Consider the following 26,262-nt stretch of genomic DNA (forward strand, 5'->3'; position numbering starts at 1 on the left):
TTGTATATATTGTTACTCATTATCAGTGATGTAAAAATGTAAGCTAAAGGTGTAGAAAAATAATTGATAAAGAATTTTAATACTTTGACATGTCCTATATTACACGTACATTTACTGTACACGATGTAATCTTACAGGATCAATTAAATTCAATTCAATTCAATTCAATCGCTCACACAGTAATCATGAGGATAATATTAGAATAATAACCGCATGCACAGAGGCATTTAAACAATCATTCTTCCCATGTTCCATATGTGAATGGAACAGGTACAATGGGTACCCTCTGCCATGCACCTCATAGTGGTTTGTACTGTATAGATTCAGAGGTACGTGTAGATTGCCACAGGGTATAGAATGATTTGTCACTCCAAATCCCTTATTTCCAATCATCCACTTGTGAGGGTACAGTGTTCTCACATAGCAATGTATTTGCTGTATGAAGTCCATTGAGTGTGTTGTAGCCATGGCTATGCATATCAGTTAATCTTTGCTTGTTGACAATACATTGTACACCAGTTACTGTTGTGGTGCAAGTTAGTTGTAGATGGGCTCTTGGACAGGATGGAATGAGCTACGCTTGCATGGTGCATTTGTCGGTACTGCTCAATAGCCGTCTTCAAATCTTTTATAGCTTGTCCACACTGCGATCAGTCACTGCTAAAGTTTTAGTATGCAAGTGATCAGTAGAAAATTGTGGCATGTAGATTGAAATGCTGAATGTTATCAAATGTGTTTATGTTTGCTGAGTGCTTGTATAACTTATAATTCATGACCCCTTAACAAATGATGTTCTGACTTGAAACAGTCATCATAGTATCCCTGGAGGAATTATTTAATGAGGTTAGCTGTACGTCAAGTCTGATGGAAAAGTAAGGAGCGACTGCAACCTAATGTACCATGCCTGGATTAATACCAACAGGGTTGTTATACATGGAGACCGATGACAAGGATGTCGCATCCGACACCAATCTTTGCATGTGAGGCCTGATTGCCAGTATCCATGTATGGTGACTGAGTTAGACATTTTTAGCAGCACCTCAACTTCCAAGCAATGTTGGACAGGAAAAGAATGATAGACTGAGAATAATCTCATAATTCTGATACAGCATTTACCACAGAAATCATGGAAACAGGTGAACGTTTGATGATTTTGATGAGTTATTACAAGTTGTTGACCATTTAGAGGGGATCAGAGCAAAATTTGACTCATTGTGATCAACAGTTTCAACAAAATGATGCACCACTGCAAGATAATTACAGACATCATTTGTGGGACTAACAACGTGACAATCAACAATGACGCAATGACACATGAGGAGATATAAATTTGAGAAATTACTAGCATAATAATTACCAAATTCAAAACTATGAGAGGAGAGAAAATGATTTTGGTAGGCATAACCAGCAGACAGTAGATGATGGAAGAGTTCAAGATCATTCGCCACTCAGAGATCCGGATGAAAGACGTCAACACCACGTGTTAACTCCGTTACACTAGAAGCAGTTTCGTATAAGACCTCCCCCACAATGTCTGAATGATGTAATGGGTCAAACAGGAGAATACAAATGATTTAATGTGAAACTGAAGATATCAGTGCTAAAGTACTGAGAGACGATACACACGATGTAGATGACCTGTTGAATCCAGTGATTGAACTTCATTTAAGTGGTCAGAAAAATTACAGGAGTTTTAGATTTTGGTAGTTTGTATAAACAGCTTCATGAAATGAAAAAGATATCTGTCTTCCCTGTCAATAGTGTGCATATCATTACAGCAACTGGGCAAAGAAGTCATGCTGTTACTGGACAGGCATCCATTAGATGCAAGATTTTAGACAGACATTTCAAAGTGGCTGTACTGATTCTTGATTCTTTGAGTGTGGATTGGATTTTTGGCAATGATTTACTGGCAGAAAGAAGATACAAGATTAATTATGAAAGAGGATGTTTAAGTATTTGTGATGGGGATGATGAAATGGAGATTAATTTCACCAGTTTAGAAAGGAGAACATGTCCACAGGATTAGGAATTAAAGTGATTCAGAAGAAAACAGATGATTGAATTGAAGTGCCAGTATATATGAGAGATAATGTGGTCAGAAAAAAGCAAGAAGAAGTTTAAGATGTCATTTCAGAAATTCAGGAGAAAGTAGATGGCTCACTTCCTATCGAGAAGAATTACAAGAAGTTTGACATATGCATGCCAAAGTACTGAGAAAGTAGATGGCTCACTTCCTATCGAGAAGAATTACAAGAAGTTTGACATATGCATGCCAAAGTACTTTCAAGTAAACCAGAACTTATGAAGGGATGTAAATGTCATATTAAAGTGCAACCACATGAACCATTTGAAATGAAATCATATTTGATACCAGCAGCTAGAAGAGAGGCTGTAGGAGAGGGGAATAAATGCATGGTGAACAATGACATAATTGAGAGATCAGATAGTGAACATTGTAATTCAATACGTCCAATCATTAAGAAAGATGGAGTCATCAGGCTTGCGCTGGATGCTCGAGCTACGATCGGTTAGTAAGATATTAATGTCAGTGAATTTATGAATAGCTTGATTTATTTGTAAGTGCTATGAAGTGATATCTCGTGTGATGGTTTTTAAACTCAATTTGTTTAGGAATTATTACAATGTGAATGTACTTCAAGTTCACCATTGCTCTTATTTTGAACTGTACTGTGTGCATTTCATGATTACATTTACTTTTGGTTGCAGTGCGATCTGTTAAAGTGAAGTGATCCTGCCACATTTCCTTTCTGTGTTTACAAGGTACTGCAACCTGGTGACAATATGTACCACCACATCAGAACACGCAAGCTGCTGGCTCAAGGGAAGTAACCAATGTCACAACATGTGACATCCAACAGTTTACAAATTCTCCACTGAGCAGTGCATGGGGACATCCAGCCGTGCTACATTACTGCCAAATCCGCTTCTTGAAACTTAGTTAATAGATTAATAGACTTTCTCAGGATAATTAACATCTGTCATCAAGAGTCTGCCGTTTCAGTTCCTTCAGTTTCTCTGTGACACTCTCACATGGATTAAACAAACCTGTGACTATTTGGGTTGCCCTTCTCTGTATACATTCAATATCCCCTATTAGTCCTATGTGGCATGGGTCCCACATGCATGAACAGTATTCTAGGATGTGTTGCACGAGTGATTTGTAAGAAATCTCTTTTGTAGACTGATTTCCCTTTCCTAGTATTCTACCAATAAACCAGTGTCTACCACCTGCTTTATCCACAACTGAACCTGTGTGGTCATTCCATTTCATATCCCTACAAAGTGACGTTTTTTAATTTTGTGAAGTGCACAGTTTTACATTTCTGAACATTTAAAGCAAGTTGTCAATCTCTGCACCATGTTGAAATCTTATCGAAGTGTGACTAAATATTTATACAGCTTCTCTCACACAGTGTTTCATTATATGTAACTGCATCACCCGCAAACAGCCGGATTTTACTGTTAATAACGTCTGCAAGGTCATTAACATACAGCACGAAAAGCAAGGGTCCCAACACACTTCCCTAGAGCATACCTGAATTTGCTTCTACATTTAATGATTACTCTCCATCCAAGATAACATGCTGTGTCCTCCCTACCAAAAAGTCCTCAATCCAGTCACAAATTTCACATGATACCCTATGTGATCGTACTTTTGGCTTCAATCATAGGTGTGATACTGAGTCAAATGCTTTTCAGAAATCAAGGAACACTGCATCTACCTGGTTGCCTTGATCCAGGGCTTTCAGTATGTTATCTGAGAAAAGTGCAAATTTGGTTTCACACAGTCAATGTTTTCTAAAACCGTGTTGGTTGGCATGGAAAGCAAGAGTCCAAACATACTTTCCTGGAGCACACCCAATGTTGCTTCTGCATCTGACAATGACTGTCCATCCAAGATACATACTGTGTCCTCTCTACCAAAAAGTCCTCGATACAGTCACAAATTTCACTTTGCACCCCATACGATCATACTTTTGGCAGTAAGTGTAGGTGCAGTACTGAGTCAAATGCTTTCAGAAATCAAGAAACACTCCATCTACTTTCGATCCAAAGCTTTCAGTGCATCATCTGAAAAAAGTGCAAGTCGGGTTTGATGTGATTGACATTTTTGAAACTCGTGCTGGTTGGCATTGAAGAGGTCATTCTTTTCAAGATACCTCTTTATGTTGGAGCTCAGAATATGTTCTAAGATTCTACAACAAATCGATGTCAAAGATTCAGGGTGGTAGTTTTGTGAATCACTTCCACTACCCCTCTTGTAGAACGGTGTGACCTGTGCCTTTTTCCAAGAACTGGGCATGGTTTTTCTGTTTGAGGGATCTATGATAGAATATAGTGAGAAGAGGGGCTAACACGGCTGAAAAATCACTACGGAATCTGACAGGGATTCTATCAGGGCCTGGAGCTCTGTTCAGTTTTGACGATTTCAGCTGTTTCTCAACACCACTGACACTAACACTTATTTCATTCATCTCTTCAGTGGTACAAGGATTAAATTGCGCAAATACCATGGGTTTTCCATTGTAAAAGAACATTTGCAAATGGAGTTAAGCATTTCAGGTTTTGCTTTGCTTCCCTCAATTTCAGTTCCCATCTCATTTGCTAGGGGCTGGACACTAACTTTGGTGCCACTAACATCCTTTACGTATGATCAGATCTGACAAGGACAGTCCAGCGGGAGGGTTTGGGATTGGCAGATGCCTGGAGAATATTACCTGTCATTGTGGGTAGTGCCAGCAGTAAAATACAGAGGAGGTGGTGTTTCAGGATAGGAGTGTTTTTCTTTCTTAGTGTTCAGTCCCCATATTGCATTTAAGATAACACAAAAGGTGCTCAATTATGAACTCATTTTGCAGCTTTATGTATTGCGTACAGCAGAGGAACAGTTCAAAAATGATTATTGATTGTATCAGCATGACAGTGCACCCTGTTGTAAAGCAGTATCAATGTTATGCCTACCTTGATCCTGATCTGACCCAATGGAACACCTTTGAGATGAATAAGAAAAATGATTTCACTTCAGCCCCAGTGTCCAACATCCCTCCCTTCTATGGTTTAAGGTCTTGAGGACAAATGGGCTGCCATTCCCCCACAGAAATTTAGATATCTTATTCAAAGTGTCCCCAGCAGAGTTCAAGGTGTCATAAAAGTAAAGGATGGAACACATCACATTTCAGTGTCAAATAATAGATGTCTGGAAACCTTTGCTCAGATAGTATACATCATGAAATGGTTTAAGATAAGATCAAGTTTTATGCAATTAAAGGTGTTACAATCAATTTACACAAGATCTGTCATTTAGCAAAGTCACTCAGTAGTAAGAGCATTTCAGATTTACATGAAATGCTCAGCTGACCAAATTTATGTGTTTCAGTACAGTCCCCTCTCTGTCCTGTATGCAGCATGCAGTAGCCTGAACATTTTGAATGTTTGTGTGGTGCCTCTGAGGCCAGACTGTGAACTCATTTCAGGCCGTGCAGATGCTGTGGGTCAATCTGATCATGGACACATTAGCGTCACTGGCACTCGCCACAGATATTCCCACTGTGGAGCTCCTCAAAAGGAAGCCTTACGGGCGCACGAAGCCTCTCATTTCCCGACGTATGATGAAACAGATTGAATCCCAAGTGGTGTACCAGCTATCAGTAACTCTTGCACTCCTTTTTGTAGGTAAGCAATCCATCTGGCTCTTGAAGCACTCAGTACTGCTTGTAGAGACTGTACCAGATGTCAAATTTCGTATCTTAAGTGTTTTGTAAGTTGTACTGTTTGTAAAAGTACTCCTTGAGTAGTTTTTTAGTAGAGTCTCATAGTACACAAAGTAGATTAGTAATCTGAAGTATTTCCTGTAGTTACTGTCATTCTGAATTTTCAGTCTTTTGACCAGTTTGATGATTCACTGCATCTTTTGGCTCAACTTGAGCTTTTGATACTGCTCGTCGACACTGAGTTGTGATATAGTGGTGTTGTACTGAGTGACATCGTACATGTACGTAGTGTCACTTCGTTTCATGTGGGGTTGTTAGTAGTGTTGTCTGTTGAGGGTATTGTGAATTGTGGTGGTGTTAACACATTATTAAATATAAAAGTTTAATGCATTAAACAGAAGGTGATAAGATTGCATTCCTAATCATTCAGATTCTAAATATTATCTTTGGTTGTCCTAGTAATGAACGTAAACAGTAAATACAATGACTGTACACCAAGTGGTGTACCAGCTATCAGTAACTCTTGCACTCCTTTTTGTAGGTAAGCAATCCATCTGGCTCTTGAAGCACTCAGTACTGCTTGTAGAGACTGTACCAGATGTCAAATTTCGTATCTTAAGTGTTTTGTAAGTTGTACTGTTTGTAAAAGTACTCCTTGAGTAGTTTTTTAGTAGAGTCTCATAGTACACAAAGTAGATTAGTAATCTGAAGTATTTCCTGTAGTTACTGTCATTCTGAATTTTCAGTCTTTTGACCAGTTTGATGATTCACTGCATCTTTTGGCTCAACTTGAGCTTTTGATACTGCTCGTCGACACTGAGTTGTGATATAGTGGTGTTGTACTGAGTGACATCGTACATGTACGTAGTGTCACTTCGTTTCATGTGGGGTTGTTAGTAGTGTTGTCTGTTGAGGGTATTGTGAATTGTGGTGGTGTTAACACATTATTAAATATAAAAGTTTAATGCATTAAACAGAAGGTGATAAGATTGCATTCCTAATCATTCAGATTCTAAATATTATCTTTGGTTGTCCTAGTAATGAACGTAAACAGTAAATACAATGACTGTGAACTTGAGAGTTCTTATGAATAGATCATCTTTTAACACTTTTTCTCAAATGTTAGCAAATGTGTAATGTAATAAAGTCAATATTACTTGGTCAGTAATAATATTGATATCACTGAAATAAGAAAAACGTGAGTTTTAACAATGACAAAACATGTATATTTGTAGAAGTTCAACTACAAATGAAAACTGAATCCTTTAATTTTAAGTGTAATGAAATCAATATTAATAAGTGAAAATAATGGACCAAAGTGTACCAGAATTAGTTTAATTGGGGGGGGGGGGGGGGGGTGGAGAACGCAGTAAAGAGCAAAAGAGTGAAGTAAATCTCAAATCTCCACCATGTGGGCCACCTTGGTGTGTACCATCTCACATCTCAGTTGTATCAAGTGTAATTAGTTACCAAAATTTTGGCTTTCAGTATTGATTGGGGTTTTCAGTTGAGCTACGTAGGTCTAAGTGATATTTATCTTAAATGTTTGATACTTCATTGCATCATGTTCATCTGCTTCTATTGATTTGTGTATTTTCAGGATTTTTTGATTGTTATTTTGGATTTTAGTTTGTCCCCATTCAAAACCTCCAAGTTTCCACTATTGTCATGTTAGGTTCAATATTAGTTATATAGAATTTGTAAAATTATGTAATTGACTATTATATTTAAAAAAACAAATATGATGTAACTTACCAAACGAAAGCACTTGCATGTTGATAGACACACAAACAAACACAAACATACACACAAAATTCAAGCTTTCGCAACCAACGGTTGCTTCATCAGAAAAGAGGGAAGGAGAGGAAAAGACGAAAGGATGTGGGTTTTAAGGGAGAGGGTAAGGGGTCATTCCAATCCCGGGAGTGGAATGACTTACCTTAGGGGGAAAAAAGGACAGGTATACACTCACACACACACACATATCCATCCGCACATACACAGACACAAGCAGACATTTGTAAAGGCAAAGAGTTTGGGCAGAGATGTCAGTCGAGGCGGAAGTATAGAGGCAAAGATGTTGTCGAATGACAGCTGAGGTATGAGTGGCGGCAACTTGAAATTAGCGGAGGTTGAGGCCTGGTGGGTAGTAGGAAGAGAGGATATACTGAAGGGCAAGTTCCCATCTCCAGAGTTCTGACAGGTTGGTGTTATTGGGAAGTATCCAGATAACCCGGATGATGTAAAACTGTGCCAAGATGTGCTGGCCGTGCACCAAGGCATGTTTAGCCACAGGGTGATCTTCATTACCAACAAACACTGTCTGCCTGTGTCCATTCATGCGAATGGACAGTTTGTTGCTGGTCATTCCCACATAGAAAGCTTCACAGTGTAGGCAGGTCAGTTGGTAAATCACGTGGGTGGTTTCACACGTGGCTCTGCCTTTGATCGTTTACACCTTCCGGGTTACAGGACTGGAGTAGGTGGTGGTGGAAGGGTGCATGGGACAGGTTTCACACCGGGGGCGGTTACAAGGGTAGGAGCCAGAGGGTAGGGAAGGTGGTTTGGGGATTTCATAGGGATGAACCAAGAGGTTACGAAGGTTAGGTGGACGGCAGAAAGACACTCTTGGTGGAGTGGGGAGGATTTCATGAAGGATGGATCTCATTTCAGGGCACGATTTGAGGAAGTCGTATCCCTGCTGGAGAGCCACATTCAGAGTATGATCCAGTCCCGGAAAGTATCCTGTCACAAGTGGGGCACTTTTGGGGTTCTTCTGTGGGAGATTCTGGGTTTGAGGGGATGAGGAAGAGGCTCTGGTAATTTGCTTCTGTACCAGGTCGGAAGGGTAGTTGCGGGATGCTAAAGTTGTTTTCAGGTTGTTGGTGTAATGGTTCAGGGATTCTGGACTGGAGCAGATTCGTTTGCCACAAAGTCCTAGGCTGTAGGGAAGGGACCATTTGATGTGGAATGGGTGGCAGCTGTCATATTTTTATGCCATGCAAACTTGTGATTATGCTGTCTGGTTGCCATTTTGATACTGTGTTTGTTTTGCTTCTTGGGGTTCACGATGACATTGGCGCTCGAAGTCAGTGGTTGGTATCAAAGTGTTCAGTTTGTTCTATCTTTTACTATTCTTGTACTAATCTCCTCATCTCATTATAACTGGCATACACAACATCTTCTGCAATGGACCTTTCACATCTTACTCTTTATCCTTAACTACCATCTGCCCTTATATTGCCCATTCCAGTACCAAGTTATCTTATTCCTAGGTACAGTAACAGACATTGTAAAGCTACCGATCTGTTACTTTGTATCCTAAACCTCGTGGGTGTTTGTCGTCATGCATCTCCTTCAGCTATATAGTAGGTTTGTTCAAGGTAAATAAAGATATAAATGACACAACATTATACTTCTCTCACTTGCACATATTGCCTTAACTCTCCAATGGACAGCTTGTATGTGGTAATTTTAACAGTTAATATACCACAGCCAGCATTTCAATAACATAACCTTAACAGAGTTTTTCGCATGGTAACACAGATAATGTGCACAGTAACTTTACACTATAATTACTAAACACTGACTGACTGATAACATATTGTGACATAGATGTTCACATTTTGGCTATGTGGTGTGGACCCACTGTGGTTTTGTGCACAATACTTATTTACAGATGTGTATATTACAGAAAATTACAAAGTGCTAAAATACTGACCTACTCCATTTTAAATATAACATACAAGACAGGAAAATCAAAAGGGAGATAGATACAATAGCCATTGAAGTAACTTTGTTTAAATACTAGCTGTACAACAAGAAAAAGGCAAAAATTATTAGTACTATTTTATTGAGGAGTAGTTGAATGTGTCCAAAGAGTCCAAGTTTTGATAAAGGGAAATTTCCTAATTTTAGTAGTTAATGAATTAACAAGTTATTTTTCTAAAAACATATATTGTTGGGAACAGAACTGTCTCCATTGGTAAAATTCTTCCATAGAATCCTTTCTTTGGCTTTGGCTATTCTTTTTAGCATAAGGATCATACTGAAGGTTGTGAGCTGTTGCAGTTTCAGCAAAGTAATAACACTGACTGCACTGTTGTCACCCACAGATTTTACACTGTGTGTTGAAATATTGTGGTTGGATTCACTTCTGCCAGGTGAACCCATGCTGTATGTACATAACAGCTAACACCAGTGTTTCATTTTGACAGTGTGCTGCCTCTGAACATTAAGCAGAAACAGAATGAACTATCCGAACAAACCGACTTCCTCTGTACAAGTGTGCTGGTGCGTCCCACTGACAGGAATGCCGTGCAGAAAATTAGTTTTCTGAGTTTGAAGGGGAACAGCTTTGCAACGATCTGTGCTGGGTGGATAGAAGTGTATACCAACAATACACCATCATATGGCTCAGTGGTTAGGTTTTGCAAGCATTTCCTCTGGAGCCAAATGTGTCTGAATGACAAAGAACAAAGTGACAGACTATCTCTCTGTAAGAAAATGGGAATCGTGAGAGATCTAGCATAACACAATCTAGACAATAGTGAAAAAAGTGAAAATCAGTCACAGATCAGTTTTCAACATGTGGCACAGCATTTTGAATTTGACAAAGGATACCACCAACTGCATTTAGCGACTTCTTGTGTCCATACGAATCGCATGCCAGACCTAGGTGGCAGTGAAAATTCTGTGGCTTGGTTCTAAAAGGGCCAGTGTCAATATTTGTCAAAACTGGTTTTATTGGTGTACAGCATATAGTTTCATGTGCTCTTCATAATGTTAAAATGGCCAATGTCTAAGCCACATCAGATGAGAGATACTGGAGTTTTAAGATGTAAGCCCAAAAGTGTTTTATCAAGTTTTCAATCAGCATAAAAGGGTCAGTCTTGGCTTTGGCCCTCCCTCTTATTTTACATTTGTTGTAAGAAGGGCCAATGTCGGCATTGGTCTTTTTTGGCTGACAGATGTTTTAAACAGTTGAAACAGTGCTGTGACATTGGACTTAAATCTGGTGGGAATACACAATAATAAGAGTTGTTCCTTTAACAATTCCCCTAAACATTGTTAGTGAAGAGTCTAGACAGTCTTGGTGGGCACAAACATTGTGTTTCAGTGAGGCGATAAGAAAGAGCTTGAGGAACAAACTGCACCTGAATTATCACCACTGAAGTAGTCACTTTGCCTTGAAGATAAATGTACTAAAATAAACTGGTATCAGGAGCATTTATCCCTAATTTTCCCAACAGAAGACCATAAATCAACTGGTATCCCTACTTAATGCCAATCTAAAACATTATCAACCACCTATTAAATTTATTTCATCTTTATTTTCTTTAAGGTCATCCCAGTACTAGTACAGAAGGAAATGTATACTCATCATTCTTGGCAGATGTGATTTCAAGTTCTGATGAAGATGTATTTGAAGATTCTGAGGAATATGTTCCAAGTGGTGGCCAAAGTAGTGATGAAAGAAATGACGGAGGCAATATAGCTGTATGAAAGACAGTTAAAAGATCTTCAAGGATTGAAGAAATTGATCTAATTCAATAGCAGCTGGGCAATGAAACAATAAAGTTCAGTGGAAGGGGGAGGAAGAAATGTGATCCACAGGATTCATCCAGAATAAGAATGTGAAACAAAAAATTAGGGGAGAAAAATCAGAGGAAAGAATTTAAAACTGGAGGAAAGGAATATGGGATGTTGAAAGGAAACGTTATACCTGCTAAAGTTCTGAAATCATTATGCAAGTGCAGGAAAAATTGCGGAGGAAAAGTAAATGATGATAAAAGAGAGAAAATGTTCATAGAATATTACAAATTAACCCCAGAAGCTCAAAATCAGTTCATAGCTAATCATGTGTCTGAGGAAAAGAAACATGTGAAGCATTTAAGGAACAAACCTAAAAGAACTGCAAGCAGGTGAAAATATTCCAGGAAGTACTTCCTTTACAGTCCTTCTTTGCAGACTAAGATAGAAGTATGTCAGAATATGTTCCTTAGTACAATTTCTTGAACACAAAAGAAGATAAGAATAATTGTGGAGAAGAGATGGGGCTCTGAAGGAGGAGTGTGCTCTGAAGATGGACGTGGTAAACTTTCTAACCATCCAAAAGTTCAATTTGACAACAATGATTTAATAAAGGAACACATTAACATGTTTCCTTCCTATGAAAGCCATTATTTTCAACCACATTCTTCTAAAAAATGTGTAACTCCGGACTTGAGTATTTCAGCAATGTGCTGGCTCTATCAAGAATTTTGCCAAACCAAAGATATGAAGCCAAAAAGTGAAGCATGTTAGCAAAGAGTTTTTGTGACCTGTTTCAACCTTAGCTTCCACAACCCGTAGACTGACACTTGTGCAAAATATGTCAAATACATAATTTTACTCATGAATTGTACTGATGATGCTGAACATTGTAAGGTTGAAGTGGAACGACAGCAACATTTGGATTTAGCCCAGGCTGCTTACGATCAGAAAGACAGTGATAAAAAGAAAGATGAGCAGAATTCCAGCATAGTAACCCTGACCTTTGATTTGCAAAAATGGCTACCCACCCCTTTTCTACGCTGTGGTGTGGCATTTTACAAAAGACAACTTTGGACCTTCAACTTGACCATCTATGTAAAGAGACATACATAATGTTCTCCAGTATGTTACATTTGGAATGAAACAGTGGCAAGAAGAGGTGGCCAAGAAATAGCTTCTTATCTATATGATTATTTGAAGAAAGTCACCAATGAAATTGTTGAGGTACACTTCTAGATCAATTTGTGTACGAGACGAAACAGAAATATTTTTATTACCATCATGTTTCTGAGAGTAGTAGAAGAATCCATTATTCAGGGAAGACATTTGGAAATCAACCACAACTTTCTTGAAGCTGGACATACTCACTTGGAAGCTGACTCAATTCATGCAGCCACTGAGAAGAGAAAGAAAACAACAACTGTTGAAGTAGAACAGCCAAGAGACTGGACCAAATTAATACGCATAGTTCCCCAAAAGCCACCCATAACTGCAATACAGCTGGAACAAAAGGCCTTCTATGACTTTAAAGACTTGATAAGAAGTCACTATCTGCACAAGAAAATTAACACAGAAGGGAATCATATTGTTTTGAATAAGATAAAATGGATGTAGTATCATTCAGGTATGCCAGTAATTGTCTCCTACAAACACAGTTACACCTCAGAAGAACCATTCAAGATGATAGAACTGAACAGAAAGAAAACTCAATGCTTACCTATGCCGAAACTTGCACCTATTTGTGATGCCACCATAAGCATTTCAGAAAAGAAATTAAAGGACTTAAGGGGTCTCCTTCCATACATCAGGGTAAGCAGTCATCCATTCTACATGCAGTTCATCAATCACCTGAGAGCCAATGCAGTCAGATGAAAGAGATAAACAGATATCTTACAAAGGGGAGAATGAGGATGGTGATGATGACGGAAATGAGGGATATATTTTTCTCTCTCCTTATACAGTATCAACCATAGTGTATGCAAATTATTGGTCTGATATTAAGAAATGTGAATAAACAGTTTTTCCCCTGGTTAGAAGATCAAACAGTGTTTTCATTATTTATGGTGATAAAATGTGATTTTTGGAAAATGTAACAGTTGCTATCAGTTATTAAATTCTTGAGGAATGAATAAAGTGATTGAATTAATGAGTACAATGCAACATTTATCTTAAAATTACCTGTTTCTGGTTATTCAGTATACCTGACCCTGATGTCCAAAAGGCCAATGTCAAATAATTTAAGAGAGTTCATGGTGACAAACTGCCTATTGGCATCTGTCTCGGGTTCTTCAGCTGATGTTCATCCAGTGATTTTACTGACATTTCACCAGCACGAGTGGCTGGCATTGTCAAAGCTTCATTCTCCATTGCCAGTGGTGAACTGGAGCCAAGCTCACGGCCGCAGACTATATGTACCTGGCGCACCAATGTCCGAGGGCTTCTCCGCGGTCATTTCCGGTGCGGTTTTCATCTTGCTACCTGCGACAGTCGTTCACTGCAGTACAGGAAGCCAGGATCCATTTACCTTAAGGCTTTCCTCTTTCTTGCTGAAACTGTTCGCATGTTTTTGTATTTTTACCGCTTCTCTGAACAAGGGCATGTGATAGTGCATCTCTACAGCCAGAACTTCCTGTTGTGACTTAGCACGACAGCCAAGTCACAACGAGAGGAAGCCGAAAGGCACGCGTTAAGCTCACGCAGATTGGCGTGAGGTCTGGAACAGTTAAAAGGAAATGAGAACTTAGAAAATGGATGCAGTTGCTGTAATACTTAACTTTAATCCACATTTGTAGAACATCGCTCTTGTTGATAAATGCTTCACAATATTAATTATCAAAGCTATGGCGCCTTGCTAGGTCATAGCCAATGACTTAGCTGAAGGCTATGCTAACTATCTTCTCGGCAAATGAGAGAGTCTTCATCAGTGTAGCATCGCTAGCAAAGTCGGCTGTACAACTGGGGCGAGTGCTAGTACGTCTCTCTAGACCTGCCGTATGGTGGTGCTCGGTCTGCAATTACTGACAGTGGCGACACGCGGGTCCGACGTATACTAATGGACCGCGGCCGATTTAAAGGCTACCACCTAGCAAGTGTGGTGTCTGGCGGTGACACCACACTTCCGTGTCAGTGAATTTGATTACGTGGTAAGGTTCACTCAGTGTGTGCTCTGCCATGGCTGATTTCTCCACCTGCCCCAACCTGCATTGTCGCTTACGCTCTTTAATATTGATAATAATTGATCGTCCAGTTATTCCGACATAGACTTTTCCACATGTGCAGGGTGTACGGTATATTCCCGACATTGCAAGTGGGTCTCTTTTCTCGTTTTCCAATCGAAGATACTCTTTGATCTTCCTTGTCGGTTTGAAAATCGTCTTTACACCATGTTTGTGCAATATACGGCCGATTCTGTCCATCACTCTGGAAATGTATGGCAGAAAGGCTGTACTCAACATTTCTTTTTCTGATTCCTTACTTCGCCGAGTGTTTGGCTCTGTTACACTTCTAATATAATTTGTTGAGTACCCATTGCTCCTGAGGTGCTGTGGCATACATATTTGTCCTGTTTGCGTTACGAGTGTATTAATCATGCCTCTTTTCTGGCTCGGGTGGTGGTTTGATAATTTGTGCAGGTATCAGTCCTTGTATGTCAGTTTTCGATACATGCTGTGTCCCAGGTTTTTGCCGTCCCTTGTGACCAGCACATCTAGAAATGGCAGTTTCTTGTCCTCTTCTACTTCCATGGTAAATTTTATGTTGGCATTGAGGCTGTTCAAGTGTCTTAGGAAGTCACTGAGCTGTTCTTCACCATGGCTCCATATCACAAAAGTATCATCAACGTATCTGTACCACACCGTAGGTTTGCAGTCACCTAGTCCAGTGCCTGTGCTTCGAATTGTTCCATGAAGAAGTTGGCCACCACTGGACTAAAAGGACTACCCATGGTGACGCCTTCCAGCTGTTCATAGAAATCGCCATTCCACGTGAAATAGCTCTTGGTGAGACATGCATGGAAGAGCTTTTTGATGTCTTGCGGGAAAATGGAACTAATGTGCTCCAGAGCGTCACTGAGTGGCACTTTTGTAAACAACAAAACAACATCAAAGCTCACCAGGATGTCGTTTGGTGCAAGTTTCAGTTTCTTGAGCTTCTCAATGAAATGTCCTGAGTCCTTTATGTATGTGTCAGTCTTCCCCACATGTGGCTGGAGCAGAGGGGCCAAATGTTTTGCCAGTTTATATGTCGGTGAGCCAGGAGTGCTAACAATCGGTCTCAGTGAAACATTGTTCTTATGGATCTTGGGTAATCCATACATCCTTTTAGAACCAAGCCACAGAATTTTGCAACTTTATCAGGCAAATCCAGATTACTTCTTTTTCAGCCTAATCGACATGGGTGAGTGCTGCACGTATCACAGTGATGCCAAGACAGAGAAGCAAAGTGACCACTGAAAACATATGCTTTAACCATGATCAAAAAAAGGGAAAGACTCACCATGTTGAGCCACAATTTTTGGAACTGCCACTGTTTGGTGGTAACAGATATAACTACAAGGGAAAAACTATCACAAGAGGATATTACTGCACCCCAGAAAAGTTCATTACATGAATGAGTCCAGTCAAATAGCAGATATACCTTGCAAAAGGTGGGGTAGAAGAGTTTATTTTTTCAACTCGTTCATATGGTTGGAAAGTTTAGAAAACCGAGTTTTTCCAACAAAATTTCGCTTGGGAAAACTTTCTGCAGTCAAAAAACTTGGAAAATGTCGGGCTTTTTTCAGTTTTTTCAAAATATCTCAGTTTTTTTCCTCTTATGGCTTTAACATCTATTTTCTTTTTTAAAGAGCACAAAATTCTCTACAAATTTGATTCTTACCATTTTTTCTACTCCCAATATCTAAGACACTAAAGCGCCTCAAAAAATACCAATTTTTCAAATTTTGAGCATAGTGGCAAGATACCTTATTTTTGAACACTATTTTTTCAGTTTCTGTTTGTATAGTATAAACACATTACACATCATGTTATATGTTGGAATTTACCACCTCACTTTCAGGTATCAATTTCTCTGTATGCAACACGAAGATTGCTGGGCACTCAACTATTGTGATTCTTACATCACTACCTGAAGTTCACTATGGGCCACCTCAGCCCTGGTATTTGTAAAACTATAAATATAAAAATACATCATTAAGACACACACACACACACACACACACACATACACACGCACACAAAATAAATTGTCTCAGGAAACTGAACTATAATTAGCTGCAATAGGGAACTTAATTAGGTAGGTAATTATTCTTGTGTATAAAAACCACACAGTTGACATTAAAAATAAGTAGCTTTATTACAATTAAAATGCATTGTCAGTTACTAAAAAATGTTGACAGTTCTGGGTGTGTAATACTTGTAATATCGCACTTTAGCGCACTTGAGACAGATATGAGCATCACTTCCAATGTTTTGATGAGCCAGGTTCCTCAGTGTCACCAGAAATACCTTGAGTTACAGATTTAGGATCTGTACATACAGTTGATCCTAGATTGACGTCTTCTTTAAACAGTGAGTCAGCCTCAACAAGTTCGTTGATTTCGTCAGTGGTTTCCTCAACATCCTCCATAACATCTTCTTCACTGTCTTCATATAAAAATTTTGGCACGTTTTCACAGTTGACCCCAATGCATTTCTTGCAAATTGAAGAACATTTCAAACCCGCTTTTCTGCAGGAGCATGCTCCGCCACAGTTCAGCTTGCATGAGCATAAAACATGTGAAGAAATGCTTCAGGTGGTGGATCTTGACTCATTATAATGGGTATTGGACTGTGATCACTGTGATTCCAGCCCCATTTCTCAGGAGGTTTCTAGTTCCCCATCCAACTTTGGATTTGTTGGTAAGTCCGCAATGAATGATGTTGTGCAGCATCTTGTGTAGATGGCAACCGCGCAAGATTCAGTTTGCTTTTTGTGGCAGACTTGGCGAATAGCTGGTACCGCAAATGGTCTAGTGTGTGGGAACTGCTGACACCTCCACTATACAATGTGATAGTAATCTGTTCTCCTGCTGTTATTATTTCTTCACGGGTAGCATGTGGTTTATTGAACGTGCAAAGCGCTGCGGTTAGGTGTTCATTTTTCGCTACAATATTGCAGCACTTAATTTTTCCTTGACCAAGAAAAGCAGATGTTGAATCACATCCACTAAAGGCATGAGTGAACAGAATATATTCACAGTCAAACTTGTAAGACGCAGTGGAAAACCACTTGTCTTCTGCATTTCCTCTTCCTGGCTTTAAGAAAAATAAGTTTTCAATGCCTTGCCCCAAACCGGTCATGAGCACAAGGAAGGTCAACATCTTCTCCTACAATGACAACACTTCCAAAATCTGTGGTTCTTGAAATGGCAGATATTACAATCATAACGTCAGCATCTTCTTGTGCCTGGTGCACTTCAATGCTACACTCCAGAAATTCCTTTTTAAGAAGTGTGATCAAACACATCTTGTTTTGTTCATTGTACAAGAACTTGTCCTTAGGGACTTGGTTCACCATCTCTGATTCAACGACAACGTCAACCAAAGAATGTTTTTTGGACCTACGAATCCTCTCAGCACTCTTTGTACTACATTTGTCTCCCTCACATGGATACCCATCAAATACTATAGCAAATTGAGATCCAAAATGACGTTTCAGGTAGGAAACATAGCTTTGGGCTATCGACTTGAAGCAAACATTTCAAGTCCAAGTCACTTTGTGGATAAGCTACTCTCCATCAATGACAAAAATTTACTCGGTCCACCTGACTTCACATCTTCCATTGGAATGAAGACATTGTAGAATGAAGATTTTGTTCCTTTTCGCATGCCTTTTTCTGAGAAAAGGGACATTGGGTAAGAAGCAAGATCATACTTCAGAAAGGCTTTTACATCTTCTTCACTTTGTTTCATTAAACAAATCCTTTGGAAAAGAGTTAAAGGATCAACAGGAGTAATTTTAGTGCTCCCAGCTTTTACAGAATTGAACGCAGAAAGGAGAGTCACAACTTTATCTTTTCTACGGAACTTTACATCGTGGAAATTGTCACCAACTATTCTGTTCATGCCTTTTTCCCCCTCTTCGTGACACATATGACAATTAACATCCTCCGTTCCAACAGTGCCACTGCTGATAGACATTGTAAAATCACTTTTAGGGAAGGGAGGGTGCACTGAAAACCAATCACGCAGCTTACGCAAGTCTATGCCATCTCGTTCGATGTGACAACTTCTTGCATCTACATGGTGTTCTGATGTTACTGCGCTCACTTCACAATACGACTCAATTTCTTCACAAATGTTCTGCATGTGAGTCATACCCAATGTCCATCTGGTTAATACACTAGCCGTAATTCCTCGGCCAGAAGTAATTCCTCCAGAACTCTTCATGGTTCTCATCAATGTTTGTTCTGTAGTCATGTCAGAAGGAACCCCTGACCAATACTTTTCTGATCGCCAGATTGTAAAATGTCCTTTCGTTGTGAACTTCTCATATTCTGATAAATCCATTTTTTCCTCAAGTCTCAACATATCCTGTAAGTAGAGGTGGCCACTTTTAGCCTACATAAAATGTCCAGCTGAATTGAAGTAGGGAAGCATTTTTCGCACGCTTTCGAGATGAGGTTTCCAATTGCTTGATCAATGTGCTTCAATAAATTGTTTCATGAGAGTGACCATCTTGTAGTACTGAACCCATAATTTTGCTGTGGGTCCCTTACTTTCAATTATTTTCAGTGCAGTTACAAATTTTTTTTATGACTTGTTCCCTGAGAACACTGTATCCTGGCCATCTGACAGCTCTGACTCACCACAAGGAGAAGACACGTCATTCAATGTCCCACGTTCATCTTCTGTTAGCTCAATGTGATCCCACACTTGACAGGCCAAAGCAAGGTGACACAATAAATGCGCTCGCACAGCCCTGGCATATGCTTGTCCTGACAAAATCTTTGCAATGCTGCTTTCAGCAAATATTACACCAAATAAGTCCTTTAATCCACTTCCACCCATGATCAGACCGATACATCCCATGAACGACATAAGGAAATGGAAACTTCCAAGTCGGACCTCCACATTATGAAATTCAGGAAGGTCAATCTCCACAATATCCCTTGCCTTCCAATACAGAGGCTGATCAAATGTCACAAATCATGTAGTCTGATTATGTCTTTTACATATATCTCTAGCTATCATCAGAGCAGTATGTACGGTGTCATAATGGGTTGGTGATGAATTAAGAAATGGAAGACACTTTATTTTAGAATGTTCATATTCTTTGCCTGCCATCAAGCATTCCATGTAACCATTCCATCCTGAAACAACTGCATTCTGAGACCATTTACAATATAACCACATAATTTCCACTGTTGAGATGACGATGCACTAATAGCAGTCAAAAGTGATGAAATAAATGAACGTAGCCTCAAAGCACTTATGAGTGCATGAGCAAGAGAAACACATATTTTCCCCCATTTTCTGGGAGACCGATGGTGTTTCAAAATTATAGTTTCAAAGACCAATCTTATAGATTCTGGTATGACAGACTCTACATCACATAAAAAATTATCAGAGAGAGGTTACTGTTTTACATCGTACACTACTGATCTTATATCGCCTGATATGACATTTGCAGCTGCTTTGAGGATTCGTAGTCTTTCTTGCCGAGGATCTGAATTTCTTTTGGTGTACCAATTTTCACTGAATAGTTGGTGCCCAACATTCTTGAAACATACGACTGCTGGCTTTGAAGCTGTTTCAGCTATCATCACATCATCACCATATTTCTGGAAAAGGCGAGCCTTGACAGTTCCAATATCATGATGAGGTGATGTGGGTATTTGCTCTAACAGATCGTCCATAGAAAACTGACATTCTTCCGTATTGGTTTCCAGGTAGGCAAGCAGGTCGGTAACCTCGTTTCTGTCCAGTAGCTGAAACACGGTGAAAGCAAAATCTGTGGTACCACCCATCTGCAGCAACCAAATTATTTACATTTTGAATCCGCTCTATCACTTGTTGACCAAATTCATCACCATGTCGTTTAGCCTGTTCTAATACTGTCAATTGCTCTTCCAGTTTCATTACTTTGTATACAAAATTTCGTTTGGCATTTGGCAATCTTAACTGCTTGGTTAAAAAGTCATCAGAATTCACTTTTGCACATAAGAAGCATTTCTCTTTGAAATTGAACTGACCTTTTTCCTGCAACCGACGTAGCATGCCTGTTGGTTCCTGGGGGCTAGCTGCTATCATTCTCTCATTAACATACTTCTTGTAGCACGCTTCATGCACCATCACTTCACTGAGCATTTTCAAAAAACGGATGTGAGCAGACTCCCTGTGTTTAGCACTACAATCGATAAGTGTACTCAGTCCTTTCTTTTTCACATTGTGTCCACCACTCACCATGGTTTTTTCACAAATGAAACACAAATTCATGTCAGACATACTCATTTTCAGCACCACAACATATACTGAATGGAAGCGACTCCCGACTGTAGGACCCTTATTGTTGTGTGCTAATAGCTGTCAGCGCGCTGTGAACAATCACCAGAGATAATCACCTTCTGCCCGCCAAAGAATAAATACGCTTTTGTCTGCTAAAGAACAATTCCTACATACTTTTTCTTATAACTGATCATTAACGTCAACCAACTGTAGAAAATGTACGGCACCTGCATGCAATTGTATTACATATTGTAACACAAATAAACTCCACGCAATCCTACGTGAATGTGTTCGTAGATATTGAATATGATGCTGTTTGTCCTGCCCTGCAGCAGAGTGAGATGGTAAATTCCGATGAATAACATGATGAATAATATCTTTATACTACACAAATAGAAACTGAAATAACAGTGTTCAAAAATTAGGTAATTTGCCACTTTGCTCGAAATTTGAAAAATTGGTATTTTTTGACGCACTGTAGCGCCTTAGATACTGGGAGTAGAAAAAAATGGTAAGAGTCAAATTTGTAGAAAATTTTGTGCTCTTTAAAAAATAAAATAGATGTCAAAGCGATAGGAGCAAATGAAACTGAGATATTTTGAAAAAACTGAAAAAAGTCCAAAATTATGGAAGTTTTTTGACTGCAGAAAGTTTTCCCAATTGAACCTTAAACTACGTTTACGTGGAATAACACTATCCATGGCAGTGACGACTTTCTAAACAAATAGTTCCATGAATTCTTCATATAGGATGATTTTGTGGCTAACAATTTACAAATTTCAATCACAACTTTGATGTAGTTGACAGATGCTTGAGCACATTACCCAGCACCTAAGATTTCTGTTAAGTCAACAGGACCAGCAAGGGTGCACTCATACAGGAATCTTTCAGTTTCCTCCCTAGATTTCTCATCACATGCTCCAAGAGATAGGTAACTTCCTGTCTAGCTATCCCATCAAATCCTGAAACATTGTTTTGTGTACTGAGTATACTGTCCAATGCCTCCCTTACATCACACGACATATGCTCTGCCTATTTATATTGAGAAAACAAGTATACAGGATTTACATCAGAATGGATTAAAAAGTGTTCACATATAAAACTTAAATAAACAGAGCTAAATGAAATGAAAAAATTAACTGATAAGGTGATATACGTGGATATACTAAGATACTATACCTAATAAATATAGTACATATGAATAAATAAGTCTTCATTCCATTTACCACAACACCCATGACTTTACCCAAATATTTCATGAGAAATTTAATTATTCTCTGCAGAGTACAATGGAATAATGATAGTATTTGAGACCAATAGTATGCTAAGATAAGAAAATTTAGTGCTAGATATTTAATGGCATTGTTCCATTTCAAAACTGTTAAAGGATCTGTTCAAGTAGTCTCATGGCATATATGTATCAGATTGTAAAGCACAAATCTGCTACAAAACAGAGTTATACACTTGTATGAACCTGCAAGTATTGTGTGGCATAGATTTAAACTCAGTTAACAGATAAGACAGTACTTTAGAAATCACATCATCTTACATACTACATTCCCGAGAAACAAAACAGAATTATATAGTTGTATGAACCTGCAAGTACAGTGTGGCATAGATTTAAACTCAGTTAATAGATAAGACAGAACTTTGGAAATCACATCATCTTACATACTACATTCCTGACAAACAAAACAGAATTATATAGTTGTATGAACCCGCAAGTATAGTGTGTCATAGATTTAAACTCAGTTAATAGATAAGACAGAACTTTAGAAATTACATCATCTTACATACTACATTCTTGACAAACAAAACAGAATTATATAGTTGTATGAACCTGCAAGTATAATGTGGCATAGATTTAAACTCCGTTAGCAGATAAAACAGAACTTTAGAATTCACATCGTCTTACATACTACATTCCTGACAAACAAAACAGAATTATATATTTGTATGAACCTGCAAGTATAGTGTGGCATAGATTTAAACTCAGTTAACAGATAAGACAAAACTTTAGAAATTACATCATCTTACATACTATATTCTTGACAAACAAAACAGAATTATATAGTTGTATGAACCTGCAAGCATAGTGTGGCATAGATTTAAACTCAGTTAACAGATATGACAGTACTTTAGAAATCACATCATCTTACATACGACATTCCTGACAAACAAAACAGAATTATATAGTTGTATGAACCTGCAAGTATAGTGTGGTATAGATTTAAACTCAGTTAATAGATAGGACAGAACTTTAGAAATCACATCATCTTACATACTACATTCCTGACAAACAAAACAGAATTATATAATTGTATGAACTTGCAAGTACAGTGTGGCATAGATTTAAACTCAGTTAATAGATAAGACAGAACTTTAGAAATCACATCATCTTACATACTTCATTCCTGATAAACAAAATGGAATTATATAGTTTTATGAACCTGCAAATATAGTGTATATTTCCTTCCAGACTAGGGATCATTACGCATCCATGAGCAAATGTCTTGTCCTCTATACTAAAAGTTAAAAGTACTTGAGATTTTACCAATTTGCTTTGCTTAGCAGTAGCTCCACTTATCTTTACACGTACAATGGACATTTCCACAAAATTATTACTATACTTGATCTGGTCTCTAAATTGTTCAGATATATCACAAAATATACTACCTGTACCAATCAAACAGTTACCTTGCCACTGATCAATCTTAATGTGAATGTAAGGACGCCAAAAATCTGAATCATCTTCTCTGCTGTCAGACACTTCATGCAAAAGATCACTTTCAGTTTCATCAAATGCTATCTCCACACTCTCTTGACAAGGTTTTATCAACTTTACTAGTATCATAGCATTCCTTTGTTACTCATGTTATTAGGTAAAGATTTTAACACATTTAATAGATTCAATGACACAACTAACATCACTTGTTAGAGAGGGAACACAGAACACATTACAGTCAAAATTACGCTCTCTGCTTAGACCCTCTTTCACTTCATTCCACCAATTGGGATACAAGTTCTGACTAACCACAGCTAACATTTATTTATGTTATCATAAATCTGGTCCCAAACAAACTTCAAAAGGTATTCACCTTTATTCTCCAGGCTCACAGATACCTCACTTTTACTGTTTGGATCATTACTCTGCTTTGACTGGACTGGTATTCCATGACTCTCACTTACAACATTGCATACTTCACTTACATTACCTGCATTGTCAACATCATTCACAAATAACTCTCAAACTTCATTATTCTTAAACTCCTCAAATACTTGACACTCATCATCATCATCATCATATTCCTCCAAAATTACTTCATCAACAACATTATTAATAATACAAGTCTCATCTCCATCAAAGTCACTTACCTCACCTACATTCACTTGCAATAACCCACCCGTCTTAGACTTACCAACCTCAGCTACCTCACAGCTCTAATTCACATCTACATCAAAAATACCACCTAGTTCAGATCCAATACAGTTGTGGCGCCGATGAAATCGACACCAGCATTGATATGCATTCATCTTTGGACTCTAAGCTTATCTTTGGCTTTTCCGCCATGTTCAGTTCTGTTCTTTGTGATCCTTGTATGTGTTAAGGTTAATAAATGAACTATTGCTAAATGGGTGTGATTATTGGTGCAACCAACCCGGTAATTCTCATCACAGTCATCACCCGATTTACACACATCAATAACACTGTTTTTTGACCAAGAGAAGAAATCCTTAGTACATACCACATCAAAATTCTCACTACTCTCGCATTCTGGTTTGTGATTAGCATGTACATCATCATAATTAAATATAGTATCCCAAAACTTTTGATCAAAATATAAATGAGGAATCTGATATTCATTCACTTCAATTTCAGTTACGTGTGTCATATCATTAACACTATTATTATTGTCTAATTGTACATGTAACTTGGGGGGGGGGGGGGGGGGGGTCCTGTGCTTCTTGTGTTTCCTCGCCCCAAAACTGTGGAGACCTCCATTGATGTGAACTGCTATTTTCCCAAGTAGTTACTTCTATGATTGTTTCTTCTATTAAAATTCCCATGGTTATCCCCATTATTCCTGTCCTGCTGATCTTCAAAATTTCTCTCTATTGACAGTTTGATCCTGATAGAAGTTACCATTATCTCTGTTTCTGTAATTACCTCCCATTGTGATTTCTATCATTCCGATTATTATGGTACATACTTCTTATTACTGCCATATCCAGTCTGTCAACATATCATAAAAATTGTTCAATGCAATAGTCAGGTCCATGTACTAAATCTCAATGCAATCTTTCTGGTAATCTCCTTTTAAGTGCATCAATCAAGGTCATTTTGTCAAATGGTTTGTCAAGGTGTGCTATTTTTTCTAAGTTGGTTCTTACAAAATTTTTTCAAAGTGCTGTCCCTGTTCTTATAATTAGGACCATTCAAAAATTCACTTTTAATCTTCCCCTCTTCAGCTTCTGACCAAATGTTTTTTTTAAACTTAATAAATCCTGATATGTTTCCCACTGACTTAAATTTAAATCTACCCATGACACATCTTCGCCTTCAAGACATATTTCAAGAAATTTAATTTTTTGACTGTCATTCCTGCCTGATAAAAAACTATCTCTGCTGTGTTGTAGAAAATCCACTGGATGTAAATTGTCTGATGGAAAACTTTTGATAAGAGTGTTGGACCTTGCAATACCATTGTTTGCATAAAGACTTTGGTTCAGCCAAATTTCCTGAACTGCTGAAATTTTTTTATCTAAAGCAGTTTCTTTAGTTTGCGTATTGTTTTTTAGATTAAAAACTTTTTAAACTGGCAATATTTTGTTCCATTTATTCTGCTACACCCTTCCACTCAACTCTGACATTGTAAATATTCTTTGTTTCACTGACTCAGTTACAAACTCATTTTCCAAAACAATAATGTTATTTTCTGAAACATCAACTTTTTTATTCACATTCTTCACCTCTCTGACAACCCATTTTTTAGCTCTGAAATTTGATTACTAAATTGATCCATCTGATTTTGTACCCTGTCCAACTTGCTATTGTTATCTGTCATCATTTCCTCTATTTTTGTCAAAATTAACTGCAAAATATCATTTTTTTACTGTAGCTTTACTAAGTACAACTTCACTTGGTTCAGACATGTCCTGACTGGATCCTACTACCTCACTCCTACCTTCATCACTATTCATTTTGTTTACAAGCACACATGTCCACAAACAAATTAACTTCACAGATAGTTTGTACTTATCCTTCCTTTTCTTTGTCAGTGATTGCAGATGTAAAGTCCTCTTTCATTCAGCCCGATCTGTCATTATTGGTAGTACATCATCACTGTTGGTATGATTTGCTTTGTCAGGCAGTCATCTTTATTTTTATTTTTTGCTTCATGTGACTGGAAATTTATTCATACATAAACTGTAAGCAAAGTAAATCACTTTCTTTTCTGTAACAAACTTTATTGTTAGTCAATTACTCTCAGACTATGCCCACACTT

The 26,262-nt window shown here is 38.2% G+C and overlaps 1 protein-coding gene across 1 annotated transcript in view; it reads left to right on the forward strand.

The window, feature by feature from the left end:
* LOC126426488 (plasma membrane calcium-transporting ATPase 3-like) overlaps positions 1-26,262 on the forward strand; it is a 595,967-nt gene that overhangs the window by 529,549 nt on the left and 40,156 nt on the right. Inside the window, exon 16 of the mRNA XM_050088398.1 lies at positions 5,499-5,697. Within this exon, the coding sequence (XP_049944355.1) occupies positions 5,499-5,697 (199 nt within the window). The remainder of the gene's footprint in view (positions 1-5,498; positions 5,698-26,262) is intronic.

This window comes from Schistocerca serialis, chromosome 11 (assembly GCF_023864345.2).
Source record: "Schistocerca serialis cubense isolate TAMUIC-IGC-003099 chromosome 11, iqSchSeri2.2, whole genome shotgun sequence".
In the NCBI taxonomy this organism is placed as follows: domain Eukaryota; kingdom Metazoa; phylum Arthropoda; class Insecta; order Orthoptera; family Acrididae; genus Schistocerca; species Schistocerca serialis.